Source organism: Anomaloglossus baeobatrachus, chromosome 1 (assembly GCF_048569485.1).
Source record: "Anomaloglossus baeobatrachus isolate aAnoBae1 chromosome 1, aAnoBae1.hap1, whole genome shotgun sequence".
In the NCBI taxonomy this organism is placed as follows: Eukaryota; Metazoa; Chordata; class Amphibia; order Anura; family Aromobatidae; genus Anomaloglossus; species Anomaloglossus baeobatrachus.
The window spans coordinates 127,254,458-127,278,021 of NC_134353.1; the positions used below are offsets into that span (position 1 = coordinate 127,254,458).

The following is a 23,564-nucleotide window of genomic DNA, read 5'->3' on the forward strand; positions in this document are numbered from 1 at the left end:
TATATATATATATATATATATATATATATATATAACAAAAATCATACATGAACTACACAATACGTAAATTCTAGAATACCCGATGCGTAGAATCGGGCCACCTTCTAGTATATATATATATATATATATATATATATATATATATATATATATATATATATATGTATGTATGTATGTATGTATGTATGTATGTATGTATGTATGTATGTATGTATGTGTATGTATGTATGTATATGTATGTATATATATGTATATATATATAATATTTTGTCTCACAGTAGAAAGCCTGCTCTTTCCTTCTTTGGGGCATTTTCTTGTGTCCTTGTTTTTTTTTTTTTTTTTTCCTTTTCACAATAAGTTGACCCATGCATATGATTGGTCAATTTCATACAAGGGAAAAAATACATGCCCCCAGAGACTAATCTCTGGTAATGATAATTAATAATAATATAATAATAATGTTGTTCATTTATATAGCGCAATTAATTCCACAGCGCTTTACATACATTGGCAACACTGTCCCCATAGGGACTCTAGATTGTGAGCCCCAATCTGTATGTCTTTGGAGTGTGGGAGGAAACCGGAGTACCCGGAGGAAACCCACGCAAACACAGGGAGAACATACAAACTCCTTGCAGATGGTGTCCTTGGTGGGATTTGAACCCAGGACCACAGCGCTGCAAGACTGCAGTGCTAACTACTGAGCCACCGTGCCGCCCTTAATGCCCCCTTAGCATAAATTAGCCTGTAAGCTTTACAAGCTAACATCTCCATACTGGAAAGAAGAATTAAAAAAATAAAAACTCCTGTTATTTAGCTATGCAGACACTATTCAGTTATGGGGTCAGTTTAACCTCCTCAAATTGCTGAAAAAACTTTTAAAGGGAACCTGTCACCAGATTTGGCCCCTATAAGCTGCGGCCACCACCAGTGAGCTCTTGTATACTCCATTCTAGAATACTGTATATAAGAGCCCAGTCTGCTGTGTAGAACGTAAAAAACACCCTTATAATACTCTGGAGGGTGGTCTTGTCCAATTGGTGTCACTGCTCTACCTGGTCCGGCGCCTCCTCTCTGCTGCGATCTCAGTCCTCCTTGTAGCCAGCCCAGGCCGACACTGCGGTCCTGCGCAGGTGAACTTTCATCTGCCATGCTGAATGCAGATCAAAGTACTGTAATGCACAGGCACGAAGAAGGTTAAAGATCACCTGTGCATGCGCACTACAATACTTTGATCTACCCTCAGCAAGGCAGATCAAAGTGCGCCTGTGCCTCAATGCCGGCCTGTGTGGATGATGTATGATGATATAGGCCTCAGAAGGAGGATGGAGATCGATGCAGGGAGGAGGCACCAGACTGCCCCTCCAGGTGAGTATAATAAGTGTTTTTTACGTTCTACAGGGCGGCCTGGGCTCTTATACACAGTATTCTGGAATGTTGTATATAAGAGCTCACTGATAGTGGCTGCAGCTCTTTAGGGAAAAACCTGGTGACAGGTTCCCTTTAAGTGGCTGAATTTGCATTTTTTTGGGGGTGACTGACGCCCTTTGAACATTTGCAGCACTAAACCTTTCTAATATCATGCTTTCCATTTCAGGAACTGATGAGATAGTAGGTCCAGAAGGCATGGAGAAGTTCTGTGAAGATATCTGTGTAGAACCTGAAAATGTAAGGCTTTTTACTGTACATACCATTACTTACTAATGGAGATTATATACAGAAAGTAGTGTAGGTAAAGGCAGACAACTGTGATTCTAGGTGCTATTGAAAATTGAGAGTAGGCACCTGCTGTACATTTTCAAAATGTGCCCCCCCCCCCCCCCCACTCCTGTCACTTTTGGGTATGATGGATAGAAATAGATGAGGTATATATGGAACCGCGTTGGCCATGGCAATTGGTTTAGTTTTCCCATGTTTGTGCTTTACATATGTTAGAGCAGTGTTTCTCAACTCCAGTTCTCAAGACCCACCAACAGATCATGTTTTCAGGTTTTCCTCAATATTCGACAGGGAATAATTCAATCACCTGTGCAACATTAAGGAAATCCTGAAAACATGATCTGTTGGTGGGTCTTGAGGCCTGGAGTTGAGAAACACTATGTTAGAGGCATGTGGAGGGTGGGCATGCGTGTTAGAGGCTGCCTTGTGTGGTTATGAGGTCTCTATTCTACGGACAGCCATTCACTGTAGTCTTTTAATCTCCCCCAGGTAGTGATGCTTGTTCTAGCCTGGAAATTAGATGCACAGAATATGGGCTACTTTACATTACAAGAATGGTTGAAAGGAATGACTTCCCTACAGTAAGTGCGTGTCTATTCATGCCCTGCCCAGATATTGCCCACTACTCCGCACTCAGCTCAGTGTCCGAGTGGTGGTAATAACTGTAAGGAGTGCGAGTCTTGTAGTTTTTACTTATAATTATTTAAATACTTATTAAATGAGAAACTTTCTGATGTGAAATATTTTTTTTTTTTTTTTTTAATTTTTTTATTATAAAGGAGGTTGGCCACTAGTTTTAACATTGTTTTATCCAGGTTTTACAGGGTTTATAAGGTTTATAATATGGTAATAAAATAACCTGGTGACATAATTCGCCAGGCTGGTATGATGGCGGTGATATTAATCTTGAACAGTTCTATTTTGTAAAAAAAAAGGCCATTTTTTTATACTTTTTTTTTTTTTCCCTTTTTCCCATTAGTGGAGCTGTGTGAGGGCTTGTTTTCTGCACCATGAGCTGACATACAACGTTTTGATTACTTTTTGTTGTATTTTTACGTTCCGATGACCAAAAATTCTAGTATTCTGATTTTTTTATTTTGTTTTTCTTTTTGACATTCAATGTACGATTTGAGTAATTTCATAGTTTGATTAGACTTTTTTTTAGACCCGACAATACCAAATATATTTATATTTTTGGGGGGAGAAAGGGGGGGGTGATATGAGCTTCTATCTATACATGGGGGCCTAGTCTAGAAAAAAGCAAGTAATACTTTATTATTCAACATAATTGCCTTTTTAGTTTTATTCATTTGCGGAGTCTATCAAAGAATAATTCTAATCCTGTAGATAATAAAACAAAATTGTTCTGTAAATCACGACTCCACAACGCCAATTAGCATCTCTTTTGTCAGAAATTTTTGCTCTTTCAATATTTTTCAAGCTCCACCTACAGATCATGTGTTCAAAATTTCCTTAGTATTGCACATGTGATAATCTCATTACTTGTGCAGTACTAGAAATGTTGAAAATATGATCTGTTGATGGTGTTGAGGACTGGAGTTTGGCTACACTGCCCTAAACTTAAACCTGCAATCATTCAATCATTTATATTATATACTGTAATCCTGTGATAGCGAATCCAACTTATAATATGAAGCTCAGCTTGTCACTGGGCTTCACAGATGGACCAAGATTACAGCGGCTGTCAGCAGGCTGAGTTAATGCTCCAGGACAGTGCTGCAGGGGGCCTATGGGAGCTGGTGTGGGCACTCACACCGGTTATCTTTAAATGCTTGTGTCAGAGAGTGACCTTTAGCGTTTAAATGGTTAAAAAGCAGATGCCGAAGTTAGTCATGAGAGCTAGTTACAGCACCAGCTTTTTATAAACCAGGCTCAGCTTCTAAGCCAGCTACACACTTTCCGTTAAAGAGAGCCCGTCATGTTAAATAAACGCTAATAACAAGCAAATATGGGGTTAATAGCGTTCTAAAGCTGTAGTTCAAGGCTGGCTGTGAGTCCGTGATCATCGGCTCTACCAACATCCTGGCACTGTGTATTGAGCCGTGACTGAAGCTGCAACTGCTGTAGGCCGCTTGGAAGAATAAAGTTAATTTCCGATCAGTTGCGAGGCTTTGTAATGGGGTGACCGCACAGCTTTAGAACACTATATTAACCTGACGAAGGCTGTTGCTGAAACGCGCGTTGGATGGCATTTGGCGCCATTACAGCAGTGTGTAAGTGCCTTTTATATTATTCATTTATATGATATATATAATTTTGTGTACTATAAACCCAGTGATTGGACCTGTACTGTTGGCTTTATAACTAGTGTTTGGCAGTTACACACTGTATATCTGCTGTTTAGGTATGCCACCTTGTGTACTTTCTCTGTTACTGCACCCCATTTTTCCTCTTTTTATGTATTTAAAATAAAGATTATTGATTTTACAATGTATCTCCTCTGATCCTCCTTTTGTGAATTGGTTGACTATATTAATTTGTCGATTTGAGTCCTTTTAATGACCTATGTGGAAAATCATCAGCCATGTCCCTGCCTTTAATGTGGGCTCACACACTGAGCCCACATGTTTTCCTACACTTGATGACTGATTTAATCAGCCATCAAGTGCCTCTAACAGCCACCGGTAGATCTTGGATCTACTCTTGGCTGTTAAAGGGAACCTGTCAGGTACAATATGCACCCAGATCCACGAGCAGTTCTGGATGAATATTCCTAATCCCTGTTTAGCAGTCCCTTTATACACTAGCATAGATAAAGAGATCTTTAGAAAAAGTATTTCTAAAGATTGTTTCTCATATGCTATGAGGCCAGGGACTAATCGCTGGGGTGTTACTTCCCTTGGCTAGTCGGCCCACATATCCTGTTAGCATACATGCCTTTGTGGGCATACGAACATGCTAATGAATGCGCAGCGACGCTGCAAATACCTCACTCTTGATAGCGGTTGATGGAGGATGGATAAGTACTGCGAATGATCCGGAGTCCGCAGCATTTCTGGTCATGCGCACTATACCTCACTGAAGCTGGGAAGCTTACATCCAGCATCAGTTTAGTGTGCATAATCGGACGTTCCAGGGACTCCGCGTCATATGCAGTGCACATCCATCCTCCGCCAGTTGCCATCCAGAGTGAGGTATGTGTGGCGTCCCTGCACTTTCATTACCATGTTAGCACGCCCACAGGGCAGATCTCTTTATCTATGCTACTAGATACAGGGATGGTTAGGGAGGGATTAGGAATATGCACCCAGAACTGCTCGTGGTTCTGGGTGCATATTGCACCTGACAAGTTCACTTTAACTAGTTAAATGCTACGGTCAGTCACTGACAGCGGCATTTAATACGCTAACTGGACATGTGTCATTGATCCCACCCATCAGCACGCCTATCACATGATCACAGGGTGTTGATGGTTTGTCATGGAAGCTGGGGATCAATTGACTGTCACATTCCTCCTGTGAATGTCTGCCTGTGGCCGGCATTCAAAGGAGATTGTGATTTCTGTTATAACGAGCAGTGCTAATGCACTGCTCTGTATAGCACAGGCAATCAGCCAATCAGATTCAAGTCCTCATAGGGGTCTATTGCATTCAGAAACCAAAAAGAAATGCTTAAAAAAACAAACAAAAAAAACACAAGTTCAAATCATCCCTCTTTTTTGCTTCATTAAAAATAATAGACAGATATTTAGTATCACCTTGTTCAGAAATGTTCGATCTTTCAAAAAATTAAAATATATTAATCTGATCGGTAAATGTCATGAGAGAAAAAAATCAAAACCAGAATTGTTTTTTTTTTTCCCTTCACCACGACAGCGCCACCAGTGAGATAGGTCCGCCCATCTTAGGACAGGAAACCACTGAAATAAAAGGGCGGCTCCTCTCTCTCTCGCCTCAGTTTTGGTTTCCTGTCCCAGGATGGGAGACCCTGAAAGGCTGTGGCGCTGCCACAGGGAAGGACGGCGTTTTTCCCAGGGTGCGTGAAGGACCCTTTGGACAGGAAGGCTGATACGTTTCTTCGCTCTGCCTGGAAGACAGCTGCGGGGGCACTTCGTCCTGCTGTAGCCAGTACCTGTGTTGCCCGCTCTCTGATGGTCTGGTTGCAGCAGCTTGAAGACCAGATTTCGGAGGAGGCCCCACGGGACCAGATCCTCGCCAACCTCCCTCGTGCCAAGGGTGCTGCTGCTTTTTTGGCCGACGCTTCCGCTGATACCCTGCGGTTGTCGGCCAAATTGGTGGCATTATCCAACTCTGCTAGACTGTCACTCTGGTTGAAGGGGTGGCCGGGGGACTCACAGTCGAAGTCGAAACTGTGCGCTCTACCTTGCGAGGTTACCTATCTTTTTGGCACTGCACCTTCCGGAGGAAGGGATTCGGTAAGGGTAAACAGCCTGCATCCAAGGAGGGGTGGAGAGACAACAAGACGAAGAGATCTGGCTTCATGTTCCAGCCCCCTACGGACGGTAAGAAGCCCGCCCGGTAATTCCTCTCTTCCGGTAGGGGGTAGGCTCTCCCTCTTCTACACTGCATGGCGCAACATCTCATGCAGTTCTTGGATTCTTGGAATTATTACTCAGGGTTTACATCTACAATTCCAGTCGACCCCTCAGGGGTCATTAAATTAAATTACATCGCTCAGCAGGTCATCCGAAAAGCAGCTCGCATTACAGCAGGAGGTGGAATCCCTCCTCAGAAAATCTGTCCTGGTCGACGTTCCGGCTGGAGAAGAAGGCTCCGGGTTTTATTCTCCACTGTTCCTGGTAGGAAAGCCGGATGGGTCTTTTCGGACGATTATCAACCTCCGTCGTCTCAACAGACATTTGGTGTATCCTCACTTCAAGATGGAGTCGGTGAAGTCGGCCATAAAACGGCTGTTTCCAGGGTGTTTCATGGCGGTTCTGGATCTCCAGGACGCTTATTACCATATTCCGATATATGCTTCTCATCAGCGGTTCCTCCGGGTGGCCCTTCAGCTCAGAGGGGTACTGCGACACTTCCAGTTTCGGGCACTTCCCTTCGGGTTGGCAATGGCCCCGAGGGTCTTTACGAAGGTGGTGGCAGAGGTGATGGCCCGCATGCACGAAGAAGGGATCCTCATCATCCCGTACCTGGACAATTTTTTTAATAGTCGGGACCTCCGAATCAGATTGCAGGTCCAGGATTCAGACTGTACTTTCCATCCTGCGGACCTTTGGGTGGATTGTGAATCTAGGAAAGTCCAGACTGGACCCTTCCATGAGTCAGCAATTTCTGGGCCTCACCTTGGACTCTCGCTCTCAACTCTGCCTCCTTCCTCAGGAGAAAGTGTTGTCGCTCCGCTCTCGGGTCTCCTCTGTGCTCTCACACCCTGTTCTCACCCTCAGGACAACCATGTCCTTGCTGGGCTCCCTGGTTGCATGTATCCCGGCGGTTCCCTGGGCACAGTGGCACACCCGGGTTCTGCAGCAGGAAGTGTTGAGAGTGCAGCGGTTATTAGGAGGGTGTTTGGACACACGTCTCACCCTTTCTTCCCACACTCTTCGGTCCCTCCGGTGGTGGATGCAAGTTCGGAATCTGTCGGCTGGGGTTCCTTGGTCACTTCCGTTTTCGGATGTCATCACTACCGACGCCAGCGCACGGGGTTGGGGGGCCCATCTCCGTGGCCGGGCGGTGCAGGGTACCTGGAGTCCTCTGGAAAGTCGGGGCTCCTCGAACGCCAGGGAATTGCGCGCCATCGGGCGGGCTTTACAAACCCTTCTTCCTCACCTAGAGGGTACACACGTCCGGATCTTCTCGGACAACAAAGTCGCTGTCTCCTATATCAACCGCCAGGGGGGCACTCGGTCGTCTTTCCTGATGGGGATAGCGGACACCATATTTTCGCTTGCACAAAGCCACCTTTCGTCCCTTACAGCACTACATATTCGGGGGACGGACAATGTCACGGCCGACTTCCTGAGCAGGCATCCAGTACACCAGGGGGAGTGGTGTCTGCACAAGGAGGTCTTTCGCATGCTTGTGCATCTGTGGGGGTGCCCGATAGCCGACCTCTTTGCCACCAGGTCCAACCGCCAGGTCCCTCGGTTCTGTTCCCTCAACCCTCTTGACAGACCCTGGGGGGTGAACGCTTTTCAGGTTCCGTGGGGAGGGGGTCTGCTGTATGCCTTCCCACCCCTGATATTGCTCCCCGCAGTTCTAAAAAAGGCAAGGGAGGACAAGGCCAGATTGATCCTCATAGCTCCCTTTTGGCCCCGGAGGGCGTGGTTTTTCTGGCTCCAGAGGATGTCTGTCTCGGACCCTTGGGTCCTCCCGGAGAGGCCGGATCTCCTCTCCCAGGGCCCTCTGCTTCACTCTCAGGTTTCGGGCCTTCACTTGACGGCCTGGAATTTGAGAGGCGATTGCTAGCAGGTCACGGGTTCTCTTCTGGCGTGATTTCCACCCTCTTGCGTAGTCGCAAGCCGGCTACTACCAGGATGTACGCAAGGGTCTGGAACAAGTTTCTCTCCTCCGGTGTCAGCCCAGTGGGGGAGCCCCCGGTGGGGGTTGTTCTGGATTTTCTCCAGAAGGGGGTTGACTTGGGGTTATCTGTTAGTACCCTGAAGGTCCAGGTCTCGGCGCTGGCCACACTTTATGGTTCTGACCTCGCAGGCAATAGATGGGTTCGTAGGTTCATCTCCTCCTGTCAGAGGGACAGGCCGGTCCCCCGTCTTGGTTTCCCTCCCTGGGATCTCAATTTGGTTCTAGATTCATAGACGGGACCCCCCCTTTGAACCCCTGTCCCAATGTACTGTACGGACCCGGACTCTAAAAGTTGCGTTACTAGTGGCCCTTACGTCAGCTAGACGGGTTAGTGATCTCCAGGCCCTTTCGGTGTCTCCCCCCCCCCCCCCACCCCCTTCTACGCAGTTTTTTGAGGATAGGGTCCTCCTTCGTACAGACCCCGCCTATTTACCCAAGGTAGCTAGATCTTTTCATCGTTCCCAGGAAATTGTCCTTCCTTCCTTCTGCCCCACACCTGCTAACTAGAGATGAGCGAACCGGTCGCAGTTCGGCTCGAGGTCGGTTCGCCGAACGGAGGTCCCGTTCGAGTTCGGTTCGTCGAACGTTCGACGAACCGAACTCGAACTGCATAGGAAACTATGGCAGGCAATCACAAACACATAAAAACACCTAGAAAACACCCTCAAAGGTGTCCAAAAGGTGACAAACAACTCACAACACAACACAAACACATGGGAAAGTGACAAGGACATATACTCATGCGAAAACAAAAGAGCTGGACAAGGAAAAAGAGGAGGAGACACAGATATGAGTATATGCAAGGAATTATCGATGCCATTACTGTGCAACTTGAGCCCTGCTCATTTTAGGCTTCCAATCTGGATAAATTGCCTGAGCTTGCCACGTACGCCTTGGGGATCTTGTCGTGTCCTGCAGCCAGCATTCTCTCGGAACCTGTCTTCAGTGCTGCTGGGGGTCTGCTGGCAGATAAGCACACGTGTCTGTCCACTGACAATGTGGACATGGCTCTCAGAGGACTTTTCTTCCCCTGGGTCATCCAGGGGACGTGAAAGGCACGCGTATTTTTGAGAGTGCTTCATGCAAAGCATCTTTTTCATTTTGAAAAGGGGGATCAAGTGATGCCAGTCAAGTGGGGTGTGTGTGGCCCAATTAGTGGAAACGAGGGAGGCTGTGGTTGGAGTCCCCTCGCTGTGTTTCTAAAAGAACCAAGATGAACAAGTCATGGCTCTCAGAGGACTTTTCTTCCCCTGGGTCAGCCAGGGGAGGCGAAAGGCACGCGTATTTTTGAGAGTGCTTCATGCAAAGTATCTTTTTCTTTTTCAAAAGGGGGGTCAACTGATGCCAGTCAAGTGGGGTGTGTGTGGCCCAATTAGTGGAAACGAGGGAGACTGTGTTTGGAGTTCCCTCGCTGTGTTTTACATGATTTTCGAAGGGTATGACATGCCTAAGAGGTTGAGTTTCATCATCTGCAACTTGTTGGCAACAGAAAGGCTGCCTTTACACCCTTTTGAGACCGAGGATTTTCGAGACCTTATGCCCATTGCAGTGCCCCAAGAGCCGATGGCCAGTCGTCACTCCTTCTCCAAAAAAGGCGTGCCCGCGCTACCACAGCAGGTCGCACACAACCTCACCGATTCCTTGAGAAACTCTGTGTGTGACAGGGTGCATTTCACCACAGATACTTGGACCAGTAAGCATGGACAGGAGAGTTACATGTTGCTGACTGGGCACTGGGTAACTATGGTGAGAGATGGAAAAGGGTTTGCTGTACAAGTCTTGCCGTCCACACGACTTGTGTGTCAATCCTTCATCTGTATGTACAAGTTCCTCCACTGCTTCTGCCTCCTCAACCTCGTGTGGGTCCTCCACCTCGGCCCAAACCCTGTGTGGTCAGGCCACCCGCGTTGTAACTGCGCCCAAGGAATCCCACACACCTCCTTACTATGCTGGCAGCAGAGCTCAAGGCCATCAGGCGGTCAAATGTTTACTTTGAAATGTAGGGGAAATGTGAGACACCGCTGAGGAATTGTGGACGGTTAGCTCTGGAGAGTGAGACCGAGTTTCATCAATGGTTGTCTCCACTCAACCAGCAGCCAGGGAAGGTCGGGTGCGACAATGATGCAAACCAGTCTGCGACCCTTCTTCAGGGCAATGTGGCACACGTGCCTTGTATGGCTCACGTGTTGAACCTGGTTGTCCAGCAATTTTTAAAACACTATCCCGGCCTACATGGCCTTCTGCAGAGGGCACGGTGTAACGCCTGCCTGGATCGACACACTCAGATGGGCTGTAAAGGATAGGCTAGAGGCAAGCCACTCACCAAGCTGGACACCCAGAACCCTGAAACCCTTTAACCCCTATACAGTGATTTGGAATTACACAGGGCCCAAGTTGATCAATACCTGTGGAAGGCTGCAGTTCCAGAGAATAGTAGTCATGCAGGGTCAAAAACATTAATTGAGGAAGAGGAACAGAATGGGATGGCCAGGACTTAATCAGAAAACAAGCAGAGGTGAAATGCGGATCGGCCAACGAGGTACATAAACAGCAAGCTGGAAAAGTAGTCAGGTAACAAGCACACAAACTCATAAAACTGAACTGGGGGTAACAGTAACAAGAGGTTCATAGCTTTGTCTGGCAGTGGTCTGCAGACAGGAGGGGCCTAAAAAAGGGTGTGGTGTCTTCCCATTGGTTGTAGCTGAATGATGGTACTTCATCTGTGAGATACCCACCACCTACATTCAGCCTGTGGTTCTGTATCTGTCAAGGTAACGCAACCCAGTGGGTGACCATAACCTGCGTCCACCTGCGCCGCAGGCATCGACTCCTTTCCCATCATCAGCACTATGCATGAAAGGAACACGTTGTCACCTGGAGACCGGAGTACAAATTGATTGAGTGGACTACGTTGGTGACTTAACCGCCGTGTGCGGCAATGATGCAAACCTGTCTGTGGCCCTTCGTCAGGGCAATGTGACACACGTGCCTTGTATGGCTCACGTGTTGAATCTGATTCTCCAGCAATTTTTTAAAATACCATCCCGGCCTACATGGCCTTGTGCAGCGGGCACGCTGCTATGTGCTCACTTTCATCCTTCGCACCCAGCATCTCAACAACTTTCATCGCTCCTGAAGTCTTAGGGTCTGGCGGTTAAACGCCGGAAATGCGATGTTCTGACACGCAGGAATTGGAATCTGCACATGTTGCAGCGTCTGTGGCAGCACCGCAGAGCCCTGCTGAAATACGGTATGACGTATACCCTGGGCTAACTTGATCCAGAGGTGGTGCAGATCACGCTGCTGGAGTGGTGTCAGATCAAGGACCTATGCACCCTTCTACACAGTTTACAAATGTCGACGAAGATGTTTAGCACTGGCGATGCCATTCTCAGCATGACAATTCTGGTCATCTACAAGATGGAGCACACTGTAAGCATTATTCGGAGTCAGGTGTTGGTCCAAGAGGAAGGGGAGGAAGTACAGGAGGAGTCATATGCAGAAGGGATAATAAGATGTACAAGGTCCATACGGTGAGCGGCACCTAGGCGGCAGTCATGGTGGGGGATAGGGATTAACAAGGGCGCATAGTATCAGCAAAAATTGTTGAGGAAGGTGCAGGAGCCCATGAAGAAATGGAGGACGAACTTGCGATGGGCATGGAAGACTCAGCAGATGAGTGAGAGCTTGCTCACATTTAGGTTGTGCGAGGTTGGGGGGAGAGGGCAGAGGAAGGAGGCACGATTCTCACCTCTCTGCCACCAACAAACCAAGGACTTGGTCCTCCTGGATGCACAAGACACATGAGCGCCTTCTTGCTGCACTACCTACAACATGACCCTCGGATTGTACGAATTCGAAGTAATGCTAACTACTGGGTTGCCACACTGTTAGATCCTCGGTACAAGACCAAATTTGGCTAAATAATTCCTGCCATAGAAAGGGACGCACGTATACAGGAGTATCTGCAGAAGGTGGTACGGATTCTTAGATCTGCTTTTATCAGTAAACACCAGTGCTGCACAGAGTGAATCTCAACGCTTTGTCATGGATAGGATGAAATGCTCTTTTACTTGTCCACATCTGAGGGACCGAGGGCTGGCAGCTGTGCTGAGACGGCATTGAGTACGGTGTCCCTGCAGAGTTGCACTTTTGGTCATATACCAAATGAGTTGAAAAAGGACAGATGCTGGTGGAAAGGGGAACAGGTGTGTTGGAAAGGGGAAACAAGTTTTTGTCCGTGGGTTTGTTGGTTAAGCAAAAGTAACATTTGATGAAGAAACACCATCTGTTACAGTGGGACTGGCAGATTTGGATAAGGTGGTATATACTATGTTACCGCTATATAACGAAAATTAATAAAAAAAGAAAGAGAAAGGTATATATCCCCATCAGCAGTCAATGTCCACCGTGCTCCCAGATGGAAAAGGAGAGGTTGGCAACTGGAAGGTTAGGTGGAGGATACAGATCTGTGTGGCTATGAAACTAATAGTTGCCTGAACCGAGTTAGACGCCACTCGGATCTTGAGAGTGGGAGCCCTGTTAGCGTCACAGGGTCCACACGCCCACCCAGCCCAGGAACTCCCTGTTAACATCACAGGGGCCATTCAGTACGCTGACCGTGTGCATTGGGGCCACACCTGTGGACAGCAGGCGCATCAGCAGCAGCAGGCCTGTTAATGCCACTGGGCTGCACAAGCAGGACTTGTAGGACAGGAGCTGATCTTAACTGTTCTGCGTTACCAACTGTGGTGGCGGCCTGCATCGACGCCCTATCCCTGCCTACCTCTGGCCTAAAGCCGCAATGGGTTCAACACATGGAGGTGTGCTCTTTCGGAGCATAATAGAAGACTGCGCACCTCCTTGTTGGCTCCAGCCCGTTTTATAACCTGGGTCCGCCCCAAACCAGGGTGGACCACAATGCACCTCCTGGAGACAAAAGCAGAGTGACACGTCATGAGTGGCATAACTAGCGTCCTATTTGGAACCGCAACTTCAATAATGACCTCATGGCTGCCACGACACAAACACCTCACCAGTCATCGTCTGACCATCAATAATGAGGTGACAAGTCATAGGGGCGGGCCTCTGCAAGTAATTTGGGAGTGGCCTGCCCACATCGTCAGGACACCTGATGCCATGTGGTCTATATGGGCCCCCCACATCAGGGGCAGGGCCAAAGAGTTCATTACCGGACCTAGTCTCTGATGCAGTAAGTGCCTGAGCATGGTCAGTTGCATGAAATTGAGTCTCTGAAAAAAGACTATCAGCTTTAGCATGGTGTCTAGGCACAAAACAGGACTTAGACCCGGCACGGAATGCAAGCACCTGTGCAAAGAGGCTTTTCGCACTAAGTGTGGGAGCATGCGCTGTATCCCGAAATGAAGACTTAGCCTCAGGAATGGCACAGTCAGGCTGAGCATACTCACTAGGCGAAACACTGTAGTTAGGCTGCAGCTGGGGTAAATCGGCACACGCATGCGCACTAGCTGCCTCTCCACACTTACACGTGGAGGAGAAATTGCTCTTCGGGTGTGGACTTGTAGATGCTGTCTATGAACAGAAGGAAAAGCTAAAGGAAGCCTCACTTTCTATCCCTCCGAATTATCAAATGCAGCAATGAATTCCCTGAGTTTGCTATAACATTAGCGTAGCAAAATGTGCATGAGGGTGTCATGCAGAGGTGCTAGAAATAGCTTGGCACCAGTGGGACAATAATGAAATACAACAGCCAGTTCTATGATGCCACTAAATGGCAGTATTTTTCTTCAGCGCTCTATTGGGAGACCCAGACGATTGGGGTATAGCTACTGCCCTCCGGAGGCCACACAAAGCACTACACTAAAAAGTGCAAGGCCCCTCCCCTTCTGGCTATACCCCCCCGTGGTATCACGGGTTCTCCAGTTTTCAAGCTTTGTGCGAAGGAGGTCAGACATCCACGCATAGCTCCACAGATTTTAGTCAGCAGTAGCTGCTGACTATTTCGGATGGAAGAAAAGAGGGCCCATATAGGGCCCCCAGCATGCTCCCTTCTCACCCGTGGATGGTGTTGTAAGGTTGAGGTACCTATTGCTGGTACAGGGGCTGGAGCCCCACATGCTGTTTTCCTTCCACATCCCCTTGTAGGGCTCTGTGGAAGTGGGATCCTGCCGGCCTCTAAGCTCTGACGCCGGGCTCCATCCACAGACCCATTGAACCTGATGGATACGGAGCAGGAGTACAATCAGGGACAAGGCCCTGCATCATACAGGTACTCTGTGTCCCCGGCAGGCACAGACACACTCCGGGCTGGCTGGGTGTTGTAGTGCGCCGGGGACCGTAACGATTGAGTTGGTGTTCCTGCAGTTTACTGGGGGACTTTTGTGTTGTGGGAACGCAGCGCCGACCCCCACTGGACCGGCGGCGCTGCTGTGACTTGTAGTGCGCCGGGGACACGCCGACCGCGCTTTTACGGCGGCGGCGTTTATAAATTTAGTCCCCGGTCTCTTGCGGCCTAGCTCCGCTTCGTTCCCGCCCCCACCCTGTCAATCAGGGTAGGGGAGAGACGCTGTTTCACAGCAGCGACGAGGGCTGGAGCCTGATTTACATGCTCCAGCCCTCTCACTAGGCACAGAGGGAAGCAGGCTTCCCGCTCTTAGTCAGGAACGCCCAGGGCCCGCCCCCCCTCCTCTCCCAGGACGCCGGCAGCCATTACATGCAGTCTGGCTAGAGGAAGGACGCAAGGCTCTGGGAGACCTGGACTAGGGGGCTTTTGGAGACCACACACCCGCTCTTAAGCGGGCGGTAAGCGGCATTTCAGCTGGCCCCTCTAGTGCCTCAGTGTGTATTGGTGTACTGTGTCACCAGATATATATATTTATTTATTTCTTGCACTGTGAGGTCGCTTCCTGGCTGGATACCCCAGATCGCTCTGAGGAGGCAGCAACATGTCATCCACAAAACGCAAGGCTGCCAAGGCTAGGGCTGTGTACACTGCGTGTGCTGCATGTGGGGCTGCTCTACCAGCAGGCTCCAATGACCCCCATTGTGTGCAATGCTCAGATCCGGTGCTGCTTCGCCAGCCGGAGTCCGGAGAGGTAGTGACCCAGGCTGAGACGCTTGTAAGTCCTGCCCCGGTGTCAGGGACGGACTTTGCAGTTTTTGCTGATAGAATGTCTGTGACTATGGCAAAAATCCTTGAAACTTTGCAATCCATGACTGGGGCTCAGTCTATGGACACGGCGAGGTCTCTGTCCTCTAACCCCCCTCAGTTGGAATTAATCCAGACTGCAAGGGGGTCCCCGGCTTCCCAGGCTGAGTATTATGACTCAGATGATAGCCCCAGCCACCCTAAGCGAGCTCGCTGGGAAAGACCCTCAACGTCATCAAGAGTCAATCCAGAAACACGACGCTCATCCAGAAAGGCGTTTCTCTAAACGTTCTAAGGATACACGTTTTCCTTTCCCCCCTGATGTGGTCAAGCGCTGGACCCAGTGTCCAAAAGTAGACCCCCCGATTTCCAAACTTGCAGCTAGATCCATAGTTGCAGTGGAGGATGGCGCTTCACTTAAGGATGCCAATGACAGACAGATGGACCTTTGGTTAAAATCTGTCTATGAAGCTATCGGCGCGTCGTTTGCTCCAGCATTCGCAGCCGTATGGGCACTCCAAGCTATTTCAGCTGGTTTAGCAAAAGTGGATGCTATCATACATCCAGCGGTGCCGCAAGTGGCGTCCCTTACCTCGCAGATGTCTGCGTTTGCGTCTTACGCTATCAATGCGGTCCTAGAATCTACCAGCCGCACCTCAATGGCGTCCGCCAATTCGGTAGTTTTGCGCAGAGCCTTGTGGTTAAAGGACTGGAAAGCAGATGCTGGTTCCAAAAAATGTTTAACCAGCTTGCCTTTATCTAGAGATAGACTGTTTGGCGAGCCATTGGCTGACATCATTAAACAGTCCAAGGGTAAAGACTCTTCCTTACCCCAGCCCAGATCAAGCAAACCTCAGCAGAAGAAATGGCAGCAGAAGTTTCAGTCCTTTCGAGGTTCGGGCAAGACACAATTCTCCTCGTCCAAAGGGACTCCGAGGACGCAAAGAGTCTCAGATTCCTGGCGGGCTCACGCACGCCCCAAGAAAGCAAATGGAGGAACCGCTTCCAAAGCGGCTACCTCATGACTTCCAGCCCCCCCCCTCCGCATCTCCGGTCGGGGGCAGGCTCTCCCGCTTTTCCGACATTTGGATGTCACAGGTCAAAGACCGGTGGGTGACAAACATTTTGTCTCGCGGGTACAGAATCGAGTTCAGTTCTCGTCCTCCAGCTCGGTTCTTCAGAACCTCCCCACATCCAGACCGAGCAGATGCCCTGCTGCAGGCGGTGGACTCCCTAAGAGCGGAAGGAGTAGTGGTTCCTGTACCGCCTCAGGAACAAGGGCGAGGGTTTTACTCCAATCTCTTTGTGGTTCCAAAAAAGGACGGCTCGTTCCGTCCTGTTCTGGATCTAAAGCTGCTCAACAAACATGTGCACGCCAGACGGTTCCGGATGGAAACCCTCCGCTCTGTCGTTGCCTCAATGTCTCAAGGAGACTTCCTTGCCTCAATAGACATCAAAGATGCTTATCTCCACGTGCCAATTGCTACAGAACATCAACGTTTTCTACGTTTTGTGATAGGAAACGACCATCTTCAGTTCGTAGCTCTGCCATTCGGTCTGGCGACAGCCCCCCGGGTCTTCACCAAGGTCATGGCGGCGGTGGTAGCAGTCTTGCACTCTCAGGGACACTCGGTGATCCCTTACCTAGACGATCTACTTGTCAAGGCACCCTCTCAAGAGGCATGCCAACTCAGTCTACATGCTACGCTGGAGACTCTACAGACGTTCGGATGGATCATCAACTTTCCAAAGTCGAATCTGTCACCGTCACAGTCACTAACGTATCTTGGCATGGAGTTCCATACTCGAGCAGCGAGAGTGAAGCTTCCGCTGAACAAGCAGCGGTCCCTACAGACAGGGGTGCAATCCCTCCTTCAAGGCCAGTCGCACCCCTTACGGCGCCTCATGCACTTCCTCGGGAAGATGGTGGCAGCCATGGAAGCAGTTCCCTTTGCGCAGTTTCATCTGCGCCCACTTCAATGGGACATTCTCCGCCAATGGGACGGGAAGTCAACGTCCCTGGACAGGAAAGTCTCTCTTTCCCAGACGGCCAAGGACTCTCTACAATGGTGGCTCCTTCCCACTTCATTGTCTCAGGGAAGATCCTTCCTGCCCCCATCCTGGGCAGTGGTCACGACAGATGCGAGTCTGTCAGGGTGGGGAGCAGTGTTTCTCCACCACAGGGCCCAGGGGACGTGGACTCCGCAGGAGTCCACCCGTCAGATCAATGTTCTGGAAATCAGGGCAGTGTATCTTGCCCTACTGGCCTTCCAACAGTGGCTGGAAGGAAAGCAGATCCGAATCCAGTCGGACAACTCCACAGCGGTGGCATACATCAACCACCAAGGAGGGACGCGCAGTCGGCAAGCATTCCAAGAAGTCCGGCGCATTCTAATGTGGGTGGAGGACACAGCATCCACCATATCCGCGGTTCACATCCCAGGCGTAGAAAATTGGGAAGCAGACTTCCTCAGTCGCCAGGGCATGGACGCAGGGGAATGGTCCCTTCACCCGGACGTGTTTCAGGAAATCTGTCGCCGATGGGGAGTGCCGGACGTCGACCTAATGGCGTCCCGGCACAACAACAAGGTCCCGGCATTCATGGCGAGGTCGCGCGATCAAAGAGCTCTGGCGGCAGACGCATTGGTTCAAGATTGGTCGCAGTTCCGGCTCCCATACGTCTTCCCACCTCTGGCACTCTTGCCCAGAGTGTTACGCAAGATCAGATCCGATTGCAGCCGCGTCATACTCGTCGCCCCAGACTGGCCGAGGAGATCGTGGTATCCGGATCTGTGGCATCTCACGGTCGGTCGACCGTGGTCACTGCCAGACCGACCAGACTTACTGTCCCAAGGGCCGTTTTTCCATCAGAATTCTGCGGCCCTGAACCTGACTGTGTGGCCATTGAGTCCTGGATCCTTGCGTCCGCAGGATTATCTCAAGGAGTCGTAGCCACAATGAGACAAGCTAGGAAGTCAACGTCTGCTAAGATCTACCACAGAACGTGGAAGATTTTCTTATCCTGGTGCTCTGCACAGAGAGTATCCCCTTGGCCATTTGCATTGCCCACCTTTCTTTCCTTCCTGCAATCGGGGTTGGAAAAGGGCTTGTCGCTCAGCTCCCTTAAAGGGCAAGTCTCGGCACTATCTGTGTTTTTTCAGAAGCGTCTAGCACGTCTTCCTAAGGTGCGCACGTTCCTACAGGGGGTCTGTCATATTGTGCCCCCGTACAAGCGGCCGTTAGATCCATGGGATCTGAACAGAGTACTAGTTGCTCTGCAAAAGCCGCCCTTCGAGCCTCTAAAGGACGTTTCCTTTTCTCGCCTGTCACAGAAAGTGGCGTTTCTTGTTGCGATCACATCGCTTCGGCGAGTGTCTGAGCTGGCAGCTCTGTCATCCAAGGCTCCCTTCCTGGTGTTCCACCAGGACAAGGTAGTGCTGCGCCCCATTCCGGAGTTTCTCCCTAAGGTCGTATCCTCGTTTCATCTTAATCAGGATATATCCTTGCCTTCCTTTTGTCCTCAGCCGGTTCACCGGTATGAGAAAGACTTACGTTTGCTAGATCTGGTGAGAGCACTCAGAATCTATATTTCTCGCACGGCGCCTATCCGCCGTTCAGATGCACTTTTTGTCCTTGTCGCTGGCCAGCGCAAGGGGTCGCAGGCTTCTAAAGCCACCCTGGCTCGATGGATCAAAGAACCAATTCTGGAAGCCTACCGTTCTGCTGGGCTTCCGGTTCCTTCAGGGTTGAAAGCCCACTCAACCAGAGCTGTGGGTGCGTCCTGGACTTTGCGACACCAGGCTTCGGCTCAACAGGTGTGCCAGGCAGCTACCTGGTCGAGTCTGCACACTTTCACCAAACATTATCAGGTGCATACCTATGCTTCGGCGGATGCCAGCTTAGGTAGAAGAGTCCTGCAGGCGGCAGTGACATCCCCGTAGGGGAGGGCTGTTTTGCAGCTCTAACATGAGGTATCTCTTTACCCACCCAGGGACAGCTTTTGGACGTCCCAATCGTCTGGGTCTCCCAATAGAGCGCTGAAGAAGAAGGGAATTTTGTTACTTACCGTAAATTCCTTTTCTTCTAGCTCTTATTGGGAGACCCAGCACCCGCCCTGTTGTCCTTCGGGATTTTTTTGTTGTTTGCGGGTACACATGTTGTTCATGTTGAACGGTTTTTCAGTTCTCCGACGTTATTCGGAGTTAATTTGTTTAAACCAGTTATTGGCTTCCTCCTTCTTGCTTTGGCACTAAAACTGGAGAACCCGTGATACCACGGGGGGGTATAGCCAGAAGGGGAGGGGCCTTGCACTTTTTAGTGTAGTGCTTTGTGTGGCCTCCGGAGGGCAGTAGCTATACCCCAATCGTCTGGGTCTCCCAATAAGAGCTAGAAGAAAAGGAATTTACGGTAAGTAACAAAATTCCCTTCTTTGCTATCATTATAGCTTATTAAAAACAGAGCAGGAGGGTGTCCTGCACAGGTGCTAGAAATAGCTTGGCACCAGTGGGGCACTAATGGAGTACAACAGCCACGTTTAGGATGCCACTAGGTACACTCAGTGTTTGCTAGTATAATGGCTTAGCTACAATGAGTTGGAGTGTGCAATGCAGGTAGACGTGCTGCAAATATCTTTGCACTAGTGGGACTATACAGAATTCCAATAGCCACGTTTAGGATGCCACTAGGTTCACTCAGTGTTTGCTAGTATAATGGCTTAGCTACAATGAGTTAGAGTGTGCAAAGGACAGGAGGGTACAGTGGCAGGGTTGTGGGTCTCTGGGTAGAGGAAAGGAAGCCTGCCTTTCTATCCCTCCTAATAGGGAAATGCAGCGAGGAAATCCCTGACCTTAGCTACACAGATGCTGTCATCTTGTGTAGCTGTTAAACTCTGTTTTAAACTCTGTCACCTATGGCTCTGACCCTGCCGGTATTAGCCCTTTAAAAGGACTGATAGAAAGTGCTATCCCTATGCTGTACAGCGCTGTGTATAGAGCGTACACAGCAGTATCGGAGCTAGGCGCTGCGCCAGCGCTGACTGACACGGACGCAGAAGGTAGATAATGGCGTGCTGGAGGAAAATGTCCGGTTTTATAATGCAGGGACATGTGACATGGACATCCTATCACACATGCCGTTGCTTCTCTGGCTAAAAGTCCACTTTAGCTGTGTGTGTGTCTGGGATTGGCTGACATGCTGGCCCGCCCCATTACACGCGCGCGCTTAGGGAAGGAAGACAAGGAAAAAAAAAAAAAAATGGCGATCGCCATTATACATACAGCAGTGATCTGAATGCGCTGTTCCCGCACACTATACACTGAAATGTCATAATAGTGTGAGTCACAGAGTGACTTACACTATTACAGCGGAAAGCCAGCTAGGAATTAGCGGGTTTTTTTGCTGCTAGAACCGTTCTCGAACGTAACTGGAACTATCGAGCTTTAGCAAAAAAGCTCGAGTTCTAGTTCGATCTAGAACAGCCCCCAAAATCACTCGAGCCGCGAACTGGAGAACCGCGAACCGCGCTCAACTCTACTGCTAACCCCAAGGAAGAAAGGTTCCACACCTTGGATGTTCTCACTACATTGGGGTCACCAAGTCTTGGAGGCGGTCCCAAAACTTGTTTCTCTGCTTCCAATGGCCTAGGAAGGGATTTGCAGCGTCCAAGGGCACAATTGCCAGGTGGGTTAAGGAGGCTATTAAGACAGCTTATGTAGCTCAGGATAGACCTGTCCCGCAGGGTGTTACGGCTCATTCCACCCGGGATGAGCGAGCAGACGTGCCTCTGGATCTTATATGTAAGGCTGCAACTTGGTCCTCTCCTACGACCTTTTTTCGTCACTATCGTTTGGATTTGTCGGCCACGATGGATTTGACCTTTTGGTAAACGGGTGCTTGAGGCTGTGGTCCCTCCCTAATGTTGTTGTCTTCCGAATCTCTGGTGGCGCTGTCGTGGTGAAGGGAAAAATCTTAAATTACTTACCGGTAATGATTTTTTCCAGAAGCCATGACAGTGCCACTGCTTCCCTCCACTTTTCATTTTCTGCACCTCTTGGTCTCTTGGTTTCCGTGGCACGACGTTCCTTTTTATTCAGATGTGTTGTTATTGTTTTTCTGTTTACCTGTTTTCTGGTGTTCCTCTCTGTGCTCTGTAACTAAACTGAGGCGAGAGAGAGGAGCCGCCCTTTTATTTCAGTGGTTTCCTGTCCTAAGATGGGCGGACCTATCTCTCTGGTGGCGCTGTCATGGCTTTTGGAAAAAATTATTACCGGTAAGTAATTTATGATTTTTTTTTTGCGTTGCCACAACATTGCAATGTTAATGTCGATCAAAACATTGTATCTACACAAAAACTATCACTAAAAACATCAGCTCAGGTCGCAAACATATGCTCATACGAAGCCCCAGATCCTGAAAAACGAGAATGTTCCGGGTCTCAAAAAATGATGAGGAAAGCTTTTTTTTTTTTTTTTTTTTTGTACTAAAGCAAACAAAAAAAAATACATGTTTGGTATGTGCTTATTCGTACTGGCATGGGGAATTATATTGTCAGGTTAGTTTTACTAATTTATAGTTCATATATTGAACATGGTAAATGAAGACAAACAATTACAAAATTGTGGAATTGCATTTTTATTACTGCACTTGGATTTTTTTTGTTCCTGTTTTCCAGTACACAATGTGGCAGAATGAATGGTGTCATTCAAAAGTACAATTCATCCTGCAAAAACAAGCCCTCATGTGGTTATATTGACAGAAAAATAAAAGGCATTGCTATTGGTAGAAGGGAAAGAGAAAAAGCTAAAAAATGTCAAATTTCCTGGGGGTGAAGGGATTACCGTATTTTTCGCTTTATAAGACGCACTTTTGTTCCCCCAAATTTTGGGGGAAAGTAGGGGGTGCGTCTTATAAGCCGAATATACGGGGGGGGGGTATATACCGTGTTTCCCCGATAGTAAGACACCCCCGATAGTAAGACGTAGAGGGGGTTTTGGGGGGGTCGGCTAATGTAAGACCTACCCCGAAAGTAAGACGTAGTAAAAATTTATTTTTTTTTCTTCTTTACAGTACAGTTACAGCGGCCGAGCGCTCAGCTGAGCGCCCTGACATGCCGGCGGCCGAGCGCTCAGCTGAGCGCCCTGACATGCCGGCGGCAGAGCGCTCAGCTGAGAGCTGTCACATGTCGGCGGCCGAGCGCTCAGCTGAACGCCCTGAAATGCCGGCGGCTGAGCGCTCAGCTGAGAGCCGACACATGCCGGCGGTCGGGCGCTCAGCTGAGCGCCCTGACATGCCGGCGGCTTAGCGCTCAGCTGAGAGCTGACACATGCCGGCGGTCGGGCGCTCAGCTGAGCACCCTGACATGCCGGCGGCTGAGCGCTCAGCTGAGAGCTGACACATGCCGGCGGTCTGGCGCTCAGCTGAGCGCCCTGACATGCCGGCGGCTTAGCGCTCAGCTGAGAGCTGACACATGCCGGCGGTCTGGCGCTCAGCTGAGCGCCCTGACATGCCGGCGGCTGAGCGCTCAGCTGAGAGCTGACACATGCCGGCGGTCTGGCGCTCAGCTGAACGCTCGGCTACCGAGAAATGTTGAAATGTTGCAGTAATGTTGTCCGTGGTCCATCAGGACCATGGACAACATACAAAATCACGCAGCCTCAGTGCCCTCTTGTGCAGCCGCTGGTGGTTAAGTTTACTTAACTTGCGGTACACTTAGGGCGCAATCGCGGCAAGTCCCCATACGGTACATTGCATGGAGACTTGCTGCGATTGCTGTGGGATTTTTTCCAATATAAGACATACCCTGAAAGTAAGACATAGTGGCACTTTTGGGGGTAAAAAGAATGTAAGACACTGTCTTACTTTCGGGGAAACACGGTATGTGCGATCTGCATAGTCATGTACCAACTTTCTTCTCATCCACTTCTCTAAGGCTACGTTCCCAGGATGAGTTTTTGATGCTGCATATTTATACTGTGTGGAAAAAAACAGCATCTTACAGTTACAGCAAATTGGATGGGATTTATTGAAATCTCCTGCCCATTGTTTGTTTTTTTTTTTTTTTGTTTGTTTTTGTTTTTGTTGTTTTTTTTGTGGTTCATATTTCAAATCCACAACATGTCAATCTCTTTTGCGGGTGCGCTGAGTTTTATGTGCAGATTTTCCCTGTAGAATTGCATTAGATATGGAAAATCTGCGTTTAA

At 49.1% G+C, this 23,564-nt stretch overlaps 1 protein-coding gene across 1 annotated transcript in view; it reads left to right on the forward strand.

The window, feature by feature from the left end:
* The window catches only part of DCUN1D4 (defective in cullin neddylation 1 domain containing 4), a 139,984-nt gene that overhangs the window by 68,736 nt on the left and 47,684 nt on the right, over positions 1 to 23,564 (forward strand). Inside the window, exons 6-7 of the mRNA XM_075347033.1 lie at positions 1,598 to 1,668; positions 2,209 to 2,300. Coding sequence (XP_075203148.1) covers positions 1,598 to 1,668; positions 2,209 to 2,300 — 163 coding nt within the window. The remainder of the gene's footprint in view (positions 1 to 1,597; positions 1,669 to 2,208; positions 2,301 to 23,564) is intronic.